Source organism: Lactuca sativa, chromosome 1, assembly GCF_002870075.4.
Source record: "Lactuca sativa cultivar Salinas chromosome 1, Lsat_Salinas_v11, whole genome shotgun sequence".
Classification (NCBI taxonomy): Eukaryota; Viridiplantae; Streptophyta; class Magnoliopsida; order Asterales; family Asteraceae; genus Lactuca; species Lactuca sativa.
This window is the reverse complement of record NC_056623.2, coordinates 116,964,996-116,984,220: the sequence shown is the minus strand read 5'-3', so window position 1 is coordinate 116,984,220 and position 19,225 is coordinate 116,964,996. Positions and strand designations below refer to the sequence as shown.

At 38.3% G+C, this 19,225-nt stretch overlaps 1 protein-coding gene across 1 annotated transcript; it reads left to right on the top strand.

Moving 5' to 3' along the window:
* Nucleotides 1-6,126: 6,126 nt before the first annotated feature.
* On the top strand, nucleotides 6,127-7,431 carry LOC111892079 (aspartic proteinase CDR1). The gene has a single exon (XM_023888144.2). The coding sequence runs from the start codon at nucleotides 6,127-6,129 to the stop codon at nucleotides 7,429-7,431; it is 1,305 nt and encodes a 434-aa protein (XP_023743912.2).
* Nucleotides 7,432-19,225: the final 11,794 nt, after the last annotated feature.

Genomic DNA, 19,225 nt, shown 5'->3' with positions numbered 1-19,225 from the left:
TGTGGAGTGTGGAAGGATAAATCTAATCATGGGGAACAGGAGATCGTCGCCTATCACCAAGATTGGAGTTTATTCTCTAGTGCTTAGTAATGGATTAGGATTGGATTTAAATAATTGTTTCTATTCGCCAGATATGGCAAGAAACATCATTTCATTTCATGGTTTGTTTAGACAAGGATTTTGATATTCATTTGATAATGAGAAAGGTTCTATTTATGCTTATCTAAATGGTGTTTTATATTTCGAGGAATTGCCTTGTAATGGAATTTATAAAACTGTGATGGTTGTAGATAACTTAGGAAATGATGTGTTGTGTGCGGATTCTTCCAATAGTATGGATAAAGCATGCTCGTGGCATTGTCGTCTTGGACATGTCAACAAGAAACGCATAGCCCAATTCCAAAAGGATGGAGTGTTAGAGTCATTCGACCTTAGGGACGATGACGTGTGCGAGTCTTGTTTACTTGGAAAGATAACCAAGTCACCCTTTTCTGGCACTAGTGAAAGGGGTGAGGGTCTCTTGGATCTCATACACACCGATGTGTGTGGGCCCTTTAGATCCACCACAAGGGATGCAAACCAATTCTATGTGACTTTCACCGACGATTATAGCAGATATGGGTATATCTACTTAACCAAGCACAAGTCGGAAACCTTTGAAAAGTTCAAAGAGTTTAAACAAGAAGTAGAGAATTAGTTCTACAGGAAAATCAAGTTGCTTCGATTCGATCGAGGAGGAGAGTACCTAAGTCTTGAATTCCACGACTACCTCAAGGAATGCAAAATAGTTTCACAATTGACGCCACCTAGGACACCCCAGTTTAATGGTGTGGATGAGAGGTGCAATCGAACTTTGTTGGACATGGTTCGTTCCATGATGATTCGTGCTTCACTACCTATCTCATTCTGGGGCTATGCCTTAAAGACTATCGCCCATATCCTTAACTTAGTCCCTACAAAGAAGGTTTCCAAAAGACCTCACAAGATGTGGACAGGGAAAGCTCCCTCGTTGGCACATATCAAGGTTTGGGGTTGCGAGGCTTTCGTAAGACGAGAGACTCATGACAAGCTTGAACCTCGTAGTGAGCGTTGTATTTTCATCGGCTACCCGCAGAAATCCTTTGGATATCGCTTCTATAGGCCGAGTGACAATGTTGTATTCGTTGCGAGGAGAGGGGTTTTACGAGAGCAAGAACTCATAAGCCAAGGGGACAGTGGAAGGCAAATCGATCTTGAAGAGATTCAAGAGTCGAGCGATGAAGGAACCTCTTACGCCGATGCTCAACCCAAGGAGGAAACTTCGGTTGAACCGATTGACGAGTCCTTACCTCTTAGACGTTCCTAACTACAGAAGGGGACAAGTATATTAGTGATAGTACACTAATATACTAATAAATTTGGATGAACCTAATAGCTGTAAGGAAGCCATGGCAAGCCTAAAGTCTGCAAAATGGAAAGATACGATGGACAGCGAGATTCAGTCCATGTACAACAACCTAGTTTGGAATTTGCTTGACTATGTGCCCAGACTTAAGACGGTCGGGTACAAGTGGATATTTAAGAAGAAGACCGACATGGATGGGAATGTTCACACATATAAGGCGCGATTGGTCGCAAAGGGTTTCACTCAAACTCTCGGAGTTGACTATGATGAGACCTTCTCGCCATTTACGAAAATAAAGTCTATTAGGGTGATGTTGGCCATTGCTGCATTTTATGATTATGAAATATGACAAATGGATGTCAAAACCGTTTTCCTTAATGGGAAGTTGGCTGAGGATGTTTACATGGCTCAGCCAGAGGGTTTTGTCAATGCGAAGCATCCCAATAGGGTGTGCAAGCTTGAGAAGTCCATTTATGGACTTAAGCAAGTGTCTCGCAGATGGAATCTTTGCTTCGAAGAGAAAGTCAAAGAGTTTGGGTTTATACGAAGCAAAGATGAATCATGTGTATATGTCAAAGCCAATTGGAGTATAGTTAGCTTCCTCATATTGTATGTCGACGACATACTACTCATAGGAAACGACATCCCGACACTGCAGGAAGTTAAGTCCTGGCTCGGGAAGTGCTTCGCTATGAAGGACCTCGGAGAGGCTTCCTATATTTTAGGAATAAGGATAGTGAGAGATAGCAGTAAGAGACTAATAGGAATTAGTCAAAATACTTACTTGTCAAGGTACTAAAATGTTTTAGTATGGAAAACTCAAAGAAGGGAGAGTTATCGATCCAAAGTAATGCCAAGTTGAGTAAGACTCAATGCTTGAGTACCGAAGTTGAGATAGCAGAAATGAGCCAAGTAGCATACGCTTTCACATTTGGCTCGATTATGTATGCTATGAATTCTACTCGCCCTGATGTGGCCTTCGCTTTGAGCATGGTCAGCAGATATCAAGGGAACCCTGGCAGAGCACATTGGACCGTAGTCAAGAACATACTTAAGTACCTTCTGAGGACCAAGGAATGGTTTCTAGTCCTCGGTGGGAGTGATGACTTAAAGGTGCGAGGGTATAGTGACGCCAGTTTTCAGACCGACAGGGACAACTACCGTTCGCAGTCGGGATGGGTCTTTCCAAGCAAGAAACCACAGCTGATTCAACATGTGAATCAGAGTACATTGTAGCGAGAAAATCGTCAAAGGAGGCAATATGGTTGAAGTACTTCATTGGAGACCTTGGAGTTGTGTCTGCCATAAAGGAGCCCATGGAAATTTTCTGTGATAATGAAGGAGCGGTTGCCTTTACCAAGGAACCGAGGGATCATGGTAGATCTCAACATATCGACAGAAAATATCACTTTATTCGACATCGGGTAGAAGAAGGACTCCTCGTAGTGAAGAGGGTATCGTTAGAGGATAACCCAAGAGATCCGCTTACGAAGGGACTGAGTAGGGTTAACCACTTGCAGCACACTAGGAACATTGGGCTGAAGGACGATATTAGTTTAGATTAGATAGTTTAGAAACGTGTAATAGATAAATGTAATTGACATTTGATGATTAAATAAATGAGTATTATTTATAAGTAAAGTTACTGTCTTGTGTTAATTGTTTAACTATTGTTTCACTTTGCATGTTTTGACTTCCTGAATAATTGAGTTATTTAAGAATAATCGGATTATTCGAACGGTCCACAGTCGTTCATATGTTGGAAGTAGGTATGAATGAAGACTGTCATGAATAGGTGTGTAGATTGTCTAAAAGTATTAGACATGGCAAAGGTTTGCTACAACGTTCATGAGTGCTTATGAACAAGTTTTGAGTATTGGAATAAATCCACGCTTGCTGGAATCACTTCATGGAATTTACTACGAGTGATCGCAAGACGATAATATCATATGGTCTTAAAACCTGGATATATGGTTTATTGTTTGCTGATTGGTTGTGCATTGATAATGCGAAAACGCATCAGTAACTTGATGTCATAAAACGTATTGTTGTGTATGATTTGATTAGTGAATAGTAAATGCATATAAGTCGAAGTTTATTTGTTCCTTTTATCCTAAGAGGGTAAAAGCGATATCAGGGCCCCTTGATGATTTGATATGACTTATGTGCTGGGCCCGATCAGGACTGAATTGATGTGTTCAATTAAGTTCTATGTCAAATGAATCTAAGATCGAGAAACAAACTGCTGGACAATAAGTATGACCATGTTACATGTGATTGTCCGCACGATATCTAGAACAGAGGGCTATACGATCCCTTATCTAAAGGACAGGTTACTGATATGATCACAGTTCGACATCGTCTTTGTTAACTACGATTGCTAATCGGATTGTGCTTACATTTGTAGTTACTAGACTTATCCAAGTGGGAGGCTGTTGGGTTAGTGTCTAAGCCCATAACTATATTTGGTAAGTACTTGACCCGGTTGTGCATGGTCCTTTTTGGTTGCCTTCACCAGAGCAACATGATAGGATGATTTATGAATAAAGAGGTTATTATGGTTTATTAATATATTATATGATTAATATATTAAAGGAGAAATCATATAGTTTAATTAATATTAGACAAGAATTAATTAAGAACTAATTTGTGGCTAAAAGAGATTAATTAAATAAAGGGGATTAGAACTGTTAATTGTGTGATAGTTGGTTTTGGGCTGTGGATCCTTATGGATCATGGAGTGGACGAAATTAAGGTGTATGGACTCCTTGAATTCGTCCAAGCCCTAATCTAGAAGGATCCTTGGACTTCTTAAAGCCTAAGTAATCCAATTAGGGTTTAAGGCTATAACCCTAGTAGCTCAAGTATTTAAAAGACCAAGGGGCTATAGAAATCGGCTACCAGAAACCCTAAGGAGTTCTCAGAGCCGATTTTGTGCCTACCACCTCACTCCAAATCATCTGCTCGCCTCTTGGTGTTTGTAAGCCATTAGAGGAGTGACACTTGTGACGCTAAACTCCAAAGATAACAAGATTCAAGCTTCCAAGTAAAGGTAATCATCTAGATCTCTTTTAGATTGTCAATTTTGAATGGTATATCATAAATCTAGGGTTTGCAAGTCTTGGATGAAAGCATGTTCATTAGAGAAACCTAGATCCAAGCTTTAGGGTTTGTATGTGCACATAGGAATGTTCTTATGGCTCAAACCCATCATATACATCAAACTACCAACTGCTAAGGCATAAGGAACTTCAGACACTTCTTTTTAGTCTTCTTCCATCTTTGAGATTGTTTATTTTAGAGTCTCAGATGAATACCCAAAGGTGTACTTTTGGAATTTACATTTTCCTTGATGAAGATTTATAGAACTTTCTTTTTGTAATTTTCTTGAGAAAGCCTCAAGTACAAGCAAATCTCTCTCCGGCTATGCTTATGCCCCAAATCCATTACTTAGAAGCCCATAGGTCCTAGATCTCAAACTCTCTACACAATTGCCTCATCATCCTATTGATTTCCCATATATCTTAACCAATAATCAAAAATGTCATTAACACAAAATAAAATGATGATATATGAGAATCCAAACTTCTTTAGGTAATCCATCTCATATTTCTTATACCCATTCTTTTAAATGAAGAAATCAAACTTTAAGTACCACTGTCTTGGAGCTTGGTTTAAACCATACATATTTTTCTTCAACATGCACACTAAATGTTCCTTGCTAACTGTAAGAAACTCATTGGTTGTGTCATATAGTTGACCCCTCTTTTCTATTGGAACCCTTAAACCACTAATCAAGACGTCTGTTCAGGTTCACTATTATCTCCCTATTATCTGGTAGTAAGAGGTAGTTTGCTAATGAACACAACATAGATATAGAGTTCTTATCTCTCTGGTAGATCTTCAAACAGGATGAGGTAGTTTTTTTCTTTTTTCTTAAAAAAACACTCAATCCTAACACCCCATGATATACATTTAAATTATGTCTTGAATTGAATGGGTCTCACCACAACGAATCTCCTTCCCTTTTTGTCAATTTCATTGAGTCAGATTTTAATTAGAAAACTCAACATTCTCAGTTTCACACGACATTTTTTGACAAGGACGGACCCAAGATTTCGTAGTAGTTGTTGCCAGTGGCACGTATGTGTTCCCGGTGGCACATTTTTCCTTTTACGTAGTGACACAAATGTAGAAAAAGCGAAAAATTCGAAAATTTTTACATTGTATCCGAAAAATAAGGGGTTGCCGGTGCCACTCTGGGCACCATATAAGTGGAAGAGTCCATTTTTTTCGAGAACTAATCGGTAATAACTTGAAGGACAGAATCTGGTTTTTGGGGTTTACTAAAACAATATAGAATTCAAGTGAAGGGAGAAAAGAACATCACAAAACAAAAATATAGAACTCATGTGGAAGATGTGATCGAAAAGCATGCAGGTAGAGGAGGATCAGAGTGCTGATATTTTTTTTATTGCCAAGAGTAATAATTTGAGACTACTATATTTCTTGACCACATGTTGTACAGCTTTCAAATGATGTTATTTTTTGGTCTGATGTATGAGTGAATTTGCTGAGAAAAAATCGTTTGCCAGGCCAATCATAAGAACAAAAGCTTTGTTTTTGGTTAAAATAAAAAAAAGAATCAAATCGCGAAAAAAAGAAAGAAAAGAAGTTGAACAAATAAAATGTGCTTCTTTAAATACTCCATGCATCAAGATCTCTTCTTTCATAAACAAACCATGAACACAATTACGACATGGGTATTATTATATTTCCTAGGTCTATTGCTTCTCGTACGATCCATGACTGTTGGCTTCACTATCGATCTCATCCATCGTGACTCCCCATTGTCTCCCTTTTACGATCCTTCTCTCACAGTCTCCCGGAGAGTGGTTGCCGCCTTCAATCGCTCCTTCCACCGTGCTCAGTTTTTCAACTCCATGCTTTCCGGCGTCACTAATATCTATCCGAACCCTCAGTTAGCTGATTATCTCATGAAGATATCAATCGGCACTCCACCTCAAGAAATCATCGGAGCTGCTGATACAGGGAGTGACATAATATGGACACAATGTGAACCTTGTTCTTATTGTTTCAACCAAAAGCTTCCCATCTACAGACCCGACAATTCCTCCACTTATAACTCGATAACTTGTGACTCCAAGTCTTGCATGTTGGTCCCAATGAGATCTTGCACCACATCCGACAACACTTGTTTGTATCTGGTCGTGTATGGAGATCTTTCGTATAGCTCCGGAGAGCTAGCGACGGAGACTGTTACACTCCGGTCAGATACAGATGGCGACTCGTTGGCGTATCCACGTGTGATGTTCGGGTGTGGGCACAGAAATGCAGGCATGTTTACTGACGACCAAAGTGGGATAATCGGGCTCGGAGGAGGGCCTTTTTCTCTCATTACACAAATGGGGTCTTCCATTAAAGGGAAGTTTTCATATTGTCTTGTCCAGATGTTTCCTCATGTGGAAAGATCAAGTAAAATGTACTTCGGTGATGCTGCCATGGTTGCCGGAGATGGGGTGGTTTCCACCCCGATACTTTCCGGCTACGGCCGGGAGACCTTTTATTACCTTAACTTTGAAGGGATTACTGTCGGAGGACAACGTGTAGATTTTTACACCACGAAACCTACTTCTGTGGAGGGTAATATCATTATTGATTCCGGAACATCTTTGACTTTTTTTCCTGAAGAGTTCTACAATCGGCTACAGTTGGCGGTGAGACATACGATGAAAGATATTGTGCCGGTTAGTCCTGACCGGGAAAATAATCTGAGGTTGTGTTACAACCGGTTAGAAGTGATGGCTGATCTTCCGGTGATGGTGGCTCATTTTAATGGGGCGGATTTGGAGTTGGATCCGATGAACAGTTTTGTTCAAATAGGCAATGCTTCGATTTGCTTGGCGTTTGCTCCGGTAGATGGTGTTGTCATTTTCGGAAATCTTGCACAGATGAATTTCTTGGTAGGTTATGATCTTAATAAGAAGACGGTTTCGTTTAAAAGAACGGATTGTATGAAGTTATGATCTTCGTCTACAGGAATCTAGCATAAATGAACTTTCAGTGTAAGAAGACGATTTGGATAATGGGTATGTAGTTATGATCTTTACGACTTTGCCTATAATTGAATTAACAAAAGAATAAGGAGGTTGTTTGGAAATTTTAATAGTAATAACTAGAGAAAACAAAGGTTTATTGCCGACGGGAAAGCAACCTTTTGAAAGAACAAACTAGAAACACAAAAACAACATGAACCACTATCTCCATGAAAGCTACATGATCTCCAGTTCTCCACGTTTTATTTACCACCGGTGATATATATATATATATATATATATATATATATATATATATATATATATATATATATATATATATATATATATATATATATATATATATATAGGTTCAGTTATTCTAGATAATTCTAGATGATATCGTATGGTATGAGAATGATAAAGAAAATATGGTGGTGAAGGAGAGACGATGCGGGTGGTGGTGGAGGATAGGTGGTGATTCATATATGAATACATTTACATTTATATTCATCTATAATTATCTTACTCATCATTCGTCGCACCGGTACGACAGATCATTTATGACAAAAATAAATGATTAGCTGAGAATAATTTATTTTCAACATTTTTATTTTGTCAATTGAACTTACCCCCACGCCCTCTCTCTCTCTCTCTCTCTCTCTCTCTATATATATATATATATATATATATATATATATATATATATATATATATACACACACACACACACATTATATGTATAGCTGCGCAGAGGAGTGGCAACAAATCGAGATCTTGACAAATAGTTTGCTTACCTATAAACAATTATTAGATTTTGTTATTAGTTATTAAGTAATAAAAAAATTAATACATGAATTCAATATTTTAATATTGTCATTTTGCTTAAAATTGAATTTGTTAATAACCTTCTTCAATTCACATCTTCAAAATTTTTGCAAGTATTAATAATTTATTTATGCATATTTGATTCGTATTAAAACCTTTCTAAATTGGGGTCTATTTTACAAACTATTTTCAAGACACGCTTTGTGTAAGTTTCATGGCTGTTTTTAAATAAACATGTTAGGGAGTGTTTTCATGGGTCACTAAGTGTTTCATTATAGTAATGTATTTAGTAATATAGATAATGTATTGGTTAAGTAAATATACCTCAAGTTGAGACCCGAAGGAGGATAACGAACACCCCATAACAGTAATGATTTCCCGTTGAACAAAAAGTCTGTATTCGAGGATCCAATCCTAAAGAGATAATTGCTCTTCGACACTCCATTTATCTCCCTTTCGGTTTTCGCCCACAGTTCAACATCATCGATTGGGTCATCACGCAAATGATCACCCCAACACTTCTCAAGTAAGGCTTGAGAGTATACGTCCTCGAAGAAAATAAACCAACACAATTTTTATTATACTAAAAGTTGATACATATAGATGAATGAATTTGTATAAATATGATGGTGAACATAGTGATGCATAGTAGATACAAGAAGAATTCAGATTCATACATACATACATACATACATACATACATACATACATACATACTTATTTATAGATTAGTTGGATGAGGGGCGAATGTGGTATAAAGCAACTGACTTGAAATAATTAGAGGTGGAAGAAAGTGGTGGTCTGGAAATAACTGACGGCGAAAACATAAACGACATTGGCGTGAAGCGACTATGATGCTGGTGTGTCATATCAATAGTAGGGAGAGACACCGGAAACGGAGACAACACGGGTGTGAAGCTACTGTGATAGTGGTGTATCGAAACAATGGTTTTATGGCCGGGCAAATCGTCAGTGGCTAGAGGTGGTTTGAGGAGACGTCGACCATGGCTTGGGAGAATCGACGTTCCTTTTTTTCATCTAAGTGTAAAAAAGGTTAGTTTAAAATCAGAAGAGAGTAAGTATTTTGGATTTTACGGGAATTTCATTGGGACATTTCGACAAATATCTGGCAGAAGCCAAAAGGCCTAGATCCTCGTCCAGTTTTAAAACCCCTTTTACATTTTATTTATTTCATTTGATTTCTTAATTTGTTAACATATTATTGTCTTAATTTGTTTTCTAGGCTTAATGATTAAATTTAATTTTCTTATTATTTCTATTGTAAATAACTTTGTAATTGCATTTTAGTTTGTTGTTTTAATCAAATTCTATTTTTTTAGCTTTTCGTATTAATTGTTTGTCAAATTTTTTATGTAATGTATATTAAAATGTAAAACAACAATCAACTTAATATATATATATATATATATATATATATATATATATATATATATAAAAGTTTAGGTTATTGTATTTTAATTAATTATTGTATGGATGTAAGATTAATTGTGGACCAATCAAAATCAAAAAATCTAATAAAATGTTTATAATTTTAATTAATATAAATAAAATAAAAAAAAATTTATTAAATGTAAACGGGTGTATAAGCGTAATTTTGTACATTTGTCATTATCATAAAAATAGGAAATAAATGATTTTCCTTTCAACCGACATCATAATCCCAAAATCATTGCAGATACCCTAAATCAATTATTGTTTCTATCGAAACACATAATTAAACAAGATTTAGTTGAATCAACAATAAAAGCGAAAGATTTTGTTGGTAGTTTGTATATAATGATGGATTTTCATCGAGCTGTTTACTGAAGTTGCATTGGGTTATTACGGAGAGCAATGATTCGCGTAGAATGAAGAGTACAAGCTCGAGTACTTTCAAGACGAAATTTAAAAATACCCCTGCAACTGTCTTGAATATTGATGATGGCAATGATGATTTCACTTCCCCCTAAAGGTACTTTCTATTGTTTAATATTTTAAATTTTTTTGAGTTGAATCCCTAAAATTATGTTCGAATGTTTGAAAAATGTAGTATTTAGATGTGGTTTGTTTAAGTTTAATAGCATAAACTTGTTAAAATATATAAAGAAGGAAGAGGTTTTTTTAGGGTTTTGTTAATCGAATATGGAAAATCTATTCGAATGTTTGAATAATATGGGATGTGATTGTGGTTTTGTTAATATGAATAAAATCAAGATATTAGAAGTTTATGAAGAAGATAATTTTTTTTTTGTTTTTAATTTTTTTTGGGGGGTTTGTTATTTGGTTCTTAGGGGCTTTCAGAATTAGTATACGATTAAGAATGATGAAGAGTAATTAAGTCTTTTATTACGTTAGGAAGGTGTGATGGAAATACTAATATTCTGTAAGAATTATTGATGGTACATTTCATTCTGTTGGAATTAAATCATTCATATTTTTGTATGTGGTTGTATTCTGAAACATATATTCTATTAGAATGTAGTGTATTATACTTTGATTATTAAAGTATAAATTGGAATATATTAGTAAGTAACTTTGTTTCTTTGATTTATCAATTGTTGCCCAAGCTGAACAGGAGCCTATTAATATTGTTACTGCAAGTGCAAAAAAGGTAAAAATGAAATATTCTACAAGATCAACACCTGAAAAGGATTAGATCGTTTCTCCACCTACTGGTCATTTTTTGATTTGGTTTAAGAGTTTGAATAGAAATTATGTTAGAATATTTTATAACTTTACTATATGGAATTCTTTAAGAATTAGTATATAGTTTATAGTTCTATCAGAATGAGTTATATTAATTATATATTCTATTTAGTTTTTTGTTAATGGTGATAGAAAGACTTATATTATGTAAGAATGGTTGGAGAGTAACTTGCTGTGTTTATGTGATTCAGCAGTTGTTGCCCAAACTGAACATGAGCCTATTAATATTGTTGGTACAAGTGCAACAAAGATAAAAAGGAAATATTCTATAAGATAAACACTTGAAAAATAGAAGATAGTTTCTCCACCAATAGGTAATTTCTTGTTTTGGTTTTTTTATTTGGTCTAGTAGTGGAATACTTAAAATAATGTTTGAAAATTTTGTAAGTGTAAAATATGCAATTCTTTGAGAATTAGTATACAATTGCATGTTCTATCCGAATGATTAATAATACTTGTATATTATAGTTAATTTTTTTTTTTGTAAATGATGATTGAAAGACTGATATTGTGTAATAATGAATGGAGAAGAGCTAACTATGTTTATGTGATTCAACACTTGGTCCCCAAGTTGAACAAGAGCCAATTAATATTGTTAGGACAAGTGTAAAAAAAGGAAAAATGAAATATTCTGCAAGAGCAACACCTGAAATGGAGGATAAGAAATCTGTCGAAGCAATGTCAGAAAAGAAAAAAGCAAGAGGTTTGAATGAATTATGTAACACCGTAAATTTTCAAACAAATTTTTCATTTTAAATCATATAATTCCCATAACACATATCATAAAAATCAAATTTATTAAGTTTACAAATTGCAACTCTATAAATGTTTGATTAAATCCAGGATCCTCAAAACATAGTTCTTTCACTAGTGTGTGCAATCAAGTCGGTGCGTTTCCGTGATCCTGAGAAAACCTGAAACACATAACACAGAACACGGTAAGCACGAAGCTTAGTGAGTTCCCCAAAATACAACAAACAACACATTAGCCACTCGAGGCTATAACTATGTAAGACCCTCCAGTCCGTGTGTCTCAGTGAGACCCTCTAGTCCCACGGCTCCTTGGACCCTCAGGTACGGTCTTAGTGAGGACCCTCCGGTCCGGTCTCAGTAACGCATAATATAGCATATATACCACACAGACAAAATGCATAACTCAAGTAAGAACATAAGACCCTCTGATCACACATAAATACCACTCTAGGTAACGTATAGTGAGAAGACTCACCTCGCAAGCTAGCAAGTAACAATCTCGTACTCAGAAATCTCGAACCAGCCTACGCCTAACACATAGGATAACATCTCTAATTAATACTCTATTTATACTCATATACACCAAAGGCTATTCTTTTTCTCTGTCTCACTCTTGAAGTGGATAAAATAACATTTTACCCCTCCATGGTCTTTATTGCTCATGATTGACCCAACCCTAAAGTCAACAGAAGTCAAACTCGAGTCAACAGTCCATGTTAAAACCGACTCGCCGAGTGCACCTATGTGACTCGTCGAGTCCACTCATTTTCTCAGAAGTCTCGTGAAGGACAACTCAACTCATCTAGTTGACCCCCAACTCACCGAGTTATCGTATGATCAAGCTCATCGAGACAAACCCTCACAGACTCGTCGAGTCAGGCCATGGAATCTATGAGTCCCTTCGATCTGATTTCTCAGTCAGACGTCCAAGGTCAGATATACCACACTAGACTCTAGATCTAGTCCTTAAAGGCACAAAAGTCGTGTAAAGTCTCGACCTTTACGTTCATGCATGACATATATGTCCATAAATGCGAATACCAAGTCTTACAAAGGATTAGGTGCTCAAAGTCTAGTCTCTAGCTCAATAAAGTTCAGGTCTTTGGGCTCTTAAGACCCTCCACACTTCAGATCTGGGGTTTCAACCTCAAATCATACACAAAAGGCTCAATGACTAAGAAATGGAAGAAAACCCTAGAAAACCCCCATATCAAAATCTCCTTAGAAGATGACCAAGTTAGCATATTTACCTCAAGCAAACACTGCTGAATCTGTGGATCTAAAGCCTCCTTTTGCCCCAACCTCAATACTCTTCACTTCTCCTTCAAAGAATGCACCAACAACCACCAACTTAGCTCTGCACTCACTTTCTAGCTCTAATGGTGATTAGGGTTTTCTCTCAGGGGTGTAGGGTAACCGGTGAGGCGGAAATGGGGCATAAGTTCCTTTACATAGGCCCCAACCCTGGGAAATTAGGGTTTCTCTGCCCAACACCTACTTAACGAGTCAACCCTCTGACTCGTTGAGTCCACTCATTAATTCCACACGGGTAACTCGACCCTACTCGGCGAGTTGGACTCACAACTCGTCGAGTCACTCCATAAATTTCAAACTTTAAACACACAATAATATACCTAAAAGTACGAATGTTACAACTCTCCCCACTTGAATTAGATTTTGCCCTTAAAATTGCTCCTCAACAACACATAGATCAAACCCAATAACCCGAAAAGCACCACTGAAAGGATCTCATACCACACAGATATCTTTCTCCATGTACACCCGAATCCAAATTGGAACTCCCAAATTCGGAATAAGACATACCCTTCTGCCACTACAATAACCCTTTTGACTCTCCAAAATCGGGAAACTCTAGTGGTCTGTCTCACCGCTAGACCGCCCTCTCAAGATATCACCATGTTATTCGCTCCTCGAATAACAGACCCCGATAAGTCACTGCCCCTCTGGTTCTCTCGTTGCAACTTTATAGAAAAAGTCAAAGCCCAAAAAAGTTGGCTACTGATCACTCATACCAGACATACTAATACTCCAAGGAACAAAAGGGTCACATTACACCAGAAACCCATCCACTATACTGCAATCGAAATCCATCTGAATAAAGAACTCTGAACGCCATGTCCTCCGACACAAGAAAATGATCATGTTTGCTCAGAAGTATCCTCTGACATCTATCAATCATAAGCCCCAACTCCCTCTTAGATATCCCTCTCAACACTGAGCACCAGGTCAACTCCCGACCCAACAGTTGAACCTCCAAAGGTTACCCTTTGCATGCCCCAAAATGTCTCACTGACTTCCTTCTCACAACAACTATCTCGGCCCATCGTGACACACAAGTCACGAAGTTTGCTTTACCCCAAGCGAATACTACAATCCCAACGGAAATAGTCTCACCCTCGACCTATGTTGTCTACTACTCATTAGTTCCATGCATCCCGCGGTCCTTCCTATACAAACAATCTGACACACTCAGGTCTAAGACAACATATGACACACATTACCCCTCAAGATGAAACACATCTTTGAATCCGAAATCTCATTCGCTTACTCAATACACCACCAAAGCCAAACTTAAACTTCAGAGTCTAGTCTGTCATAGAATTGGAACCACTCTTCCAAATGAAGCACTCCACTCATGACCGCTGACCCGCAACCCACACATACATCACTCCTCGAATTCCTCTCGATTGCGATAACCATAGAATATAACGATCCCCGACAAATATGGAGACCCCAGTCTCGCCCCTGGTCCGACCACCAGGTTCCCAAAACTCGAAGAATAAGGCTACCCAAGCCTAAAAACTCTTTTGCGTCATGCTTTGACTAGCGAATAATACGAATCCCCGTAGTATCATAACATTCCCTCACACTAACTCGTGAAGGATACAGCTCCCCGCAGGTCTACGACACTTTCTCACCGACTCATGAATACTACGGCTCCCTGCAGTATCACAACACTCTGTCGCTGACTAGTGAACACTACGACTCCCCGTAGTATCACAACATTCTCTCTCACTTGACTTGCCATGGGCTCGCTCCATGGTTTTCCCCGAATAATCTGAAGTGATTACTCCCACTTGGATCCACTCACCCTCTTTTCCCCTTTATTCTCCTCCTCGAGTCATCACCCTACTGAGTTCATTATCGAATACTCCACGACTCAACATAGATAGGTACACACACCCACCCAGGTTAAGCATCACCACTCTTGACGACAACCATCGTGACCAACACTTTTCTCGCCGCAATTCACATTCTTGGATAATCCCATTTGATGACAATTAGCTGAAGGGATCCTACTGGAACTATAGTCATTTGATACTCCACTTGCCATCTCATAAATCAAGTCTCAAAATAATCTGAAATTCAGGGCATTCTACTCGGATACCTCGGTGCACCATCACAGAACCTCACGATGTCTTACCTCAACCACTGATCTCCTACTTACGACATCATACTCTGATAAAGCAATGCATCCTTCCATAATCTCATAACTGATCTCCTTCTCACACAACTCGAAACTTTAGAATATTTCAATTTCTCAATTGAAACATGGAGGAATCAACAATGACTCAGAACACGTTGACGACCATCCGAAACTCCCTCCTCTATTGCTCACAACCCATGCAAGAAAACACATACCGACCCTGAAGTTGGTTACCCAATCAACTTCTACCCTTCCCAGTTTGCATATAACAACCATACATTAAACCATAAATTCTCAACCGTTGAAACTATCCTTACGAGCCACCCACCTCAAATTTACCATTACAACCTCGAAGAATTCCTAACCACCACAAGGTTTCCGTCCAACAGCTGCCTGCCGTGGAGACACTCATCCTTTCCTGAACACGTACAACATGCATTATCTCACTCTGCACATCGCCTCGACCACCAATAATGCTGGTCTAATGTATCTGAACCGTAGGTCACTATATCTAGTCCTCTAACCACTCCTGAACAAATCTCTAATACTCTCAATATATCTGAACCGTAGGTCACTATATCTAGTCCTCTAACCACTCCTGGTCTAATGTATGCTGATCTCCTACTTACGACATCATACTCTGATAAAGCAATGCATCCTTCCATAATCTCATAACTGATCTCCTTCTCACACAACTCGAAACTTTAGAATATTTCAATTTCTCAATTGAAACATGGAGGAATCAACAATGACTCAGAACACGTTGACGACCATCCGAAACTCCCTCCTCTATTGCTCACAACCCATGCAAGAAAACACATACCGACCCTGAAGTTGGTTACCCAATCAACTTCTACCCTTCCCAGTTTGCATATAACAACCATACATTAAACCATAAATTCTCAACCGTTGAAACTATCCTTACGAGCCACCCACCTCAAATTTACCATTACAACCTCGAAGAATTCCTAACCACCACAAGGTTTCCGTCCAACAGCTGCCTGCCGTGGAGACACTCATCCTTTCCTGAACACGTACAACATGCATTATCTCACTCTGCACATCGCCTCGACCACCAATAATGCTGGTCTAATGTATCTGAACCGTAGGTCACTATATCTAGTCCTCTAACCACTCCTGAACAAATCTCTAATACTCTCAATATAAGACCCAGTTCTCCCCCACTCAGGGCTCGAACCATCATCATTTGGCACACCAATAATCTATTCCAAATACTGTTCCACCAGGTACATCAAAATTACTCTTTGAAAGTACCATATAACACTCGGTGATCTTCTCGATAGAGACCAAGCAACTCCAAACATCCCGAATCTCGAATAAAATCCTTGAAAACTTTCCAACGTGTCATCCAAAATCTCACACTGACACACTACCAGACATCTCAACTGTCCCATAGTAGCCATGACTCTCAGTCTGAAAATAGTGAACTATCACACTCCTACTCGCCAACCAACCTCCCATCATGAGAATTATCATGAGAGTAGAGACCTCACCCCCACACTCGATATCCATCATAGACAAAGAGTGCCACCGCCCCAATATACTCCACCTGATCACCCGACACTACTGCTAACATATGCCCTACTATCCTCAAATAGGGTATATCCTTGTCCTTGACCATCTCAGTCCCTAATGATGACCCTCTCATGCTGTAATATTACCTTGTGGCAGACATACTGCCCAGATACTCAGCTGAAAGATCACAACCAATGCTACCCCACAGGGTTTACCTCCATGCTCAGAAACTGAAAGCTCAATATCCCTTCTGCTTCTCACAGAAAATAGCACAACTCTGGTCATAGAAAGTCATATCTCTGCTATCGGCTGATTGCCCAACACAGACCATAATCCTTCATAAAGCACCATCGCTACTCGTCCTTGAGTCTTGTGACTCCAACTGTCATCTCACCACAAATCTCTCGGAAACTAACTTAATTTCCCTCTCAAGGTATGCTCCATTGAAACTCATTCAACATGGCGCTCTGGCCCCAAACTCTATCACATCTTATGTTAGTCTAATCAATATCAACGGGATTACTGGTAAAACCAGAAGCACTAACCGCCACGAATCATGGTACTCGAACCATGTGACCACCTCTCGATCTGCTATGAATCATGCTAATCAAATCATGTTACCTCCTCTCAATTTGCTACTTAGAACCTCTAGAATTCTCCCTGTTTCGAGTATGGGTCCTCTGCTCTTCAGTAGTACGGGCCCATACTGTTGGATTAGTGTCTAAGTCCATAACTATAATTGGTATGTACTTGACCCGATCCGCATGGTCCATTTGGGTTGCATGGCATCGAAACAATTTGGATAGACTTTTATGAGAAAAGGATATTTATGATTTGTTAATATATTATAAGTTCTAATATATTAATATGAAATCATATTTATAATTAGTATTGATCAAGAATTATTTTGGAATTAATTTTGTGATCAAAAGGAGACTAATGAAATATATGGGGAATAATTGTGTAAATCATTCATTCTTATATATGTGGGCTTATGATCCATAGTTCTTCATGTTGGGCTAAACCCATGGAGTAACCCATGGATACTCCATGGAGGTTTTAACCCATGGAGCATGAAGAATATGGAAAGACATAGGTTACATGGTGTAACCCTAATAGCCACAATATATAAGGACCCCATGGCTTAAGAAATCAGTACTAATGTGTGTACACATGAGGGCTAGCCGATTTGAGCATAATAACTTCTCACTCAAGTTATTCCAAGTTGTTGGTGATGTTGTGTGAACCATTTGAGGTGTCACACTTGAGGCACTAGGCTCTTAAGCTCCATGGAATCAAGCTACTCCATCTTAAAGGTATGTTATTATACTAGTTTCTTGTAGTATAGTTACTTCTTATTATGATAGTTAGGATGAAACCTTGGAATATAGAATATTTGCATGTATAATAGAGAAAACATAGGTCCAAGGTTTATAGGGTTGCATGTACACAATAGGAGTGTTAGAATTCTCATAAACCTTCACATACTACCTGCCACATCTACGCATACTTTCTACACTGATCGTTCCGGATTTTCTATGTAGTTGCTCAACCTCCTCAATCATCAATCTCGTCACGCGTGTTCGCTCTCTAGCAAAACACTCTCCATTATTAGCGTACTCATCTGACTAAGCTCACTCACTAGGCTCTTCCTAGGTGCTCACACATCTCTTCCATCAACTACTGAAGAACCCTTCATGATGCCAGCCATCTACCTCCTGAATATCGTCATATTCACTTAGTAGCTAACTCTAATCATCGGGAGTTCCACAAAGCACGAACCAAGCAGCATTCGGGTATCGAATAATCTCCACCAGCATGTAAAACCACTCTAGGTTACAACTCTATTTTCTCTACTCACACTCAAAGGGTGTCATCAAACTCAAGCACCTCTACCCTACGCAGGTATCAAACTACTCTCTCAGTAGGCTCCTCTAATGCTCATCTAGGTATCTCCCGTAGATTACTCCTCTACTCAAAGCTCTACCTCTGAAATATTCGTGTTGGATACTCTTAGTCCGCACATACTCAAAGCACATCACAAATAACAAAATCCCTAGGCCAAGGCATCACAATTCAGACAACTCTAGCCTTAAAATATGAAATACCTAGCCTATCACCTAACATGAATCACTAATATCTTAATAATAAACTCATAGCACAACTAAGTAAGTGTACATTGGGAAATCACCGTTCGGGCTCTGGCTAATTGTACATACTGCTCCTTCTCGTTTTCTCTTGGAAACTCTTACTGATTTTAGAAAAATCATTTCTTTTGAAAATCTTTCTCAAATCCCCAGTTTGAGTCCAGACATACCCGAAGGTGTATCCGAATCCTCTTGTAGTTGCCTTCCATCCTATTGAAGGAGAAGTGAAGAGTATTGAGGTTGGGGCAAGAGGAGGCTTTGGATCCACAGATTCAACAGTGTTTGCTTGAGGTAAATATGCTGACTTGCTCATCTTTTAGGGATATTTTGATATGGGGGTTTTCTAGGATTTTCTTCCATTTCTTGA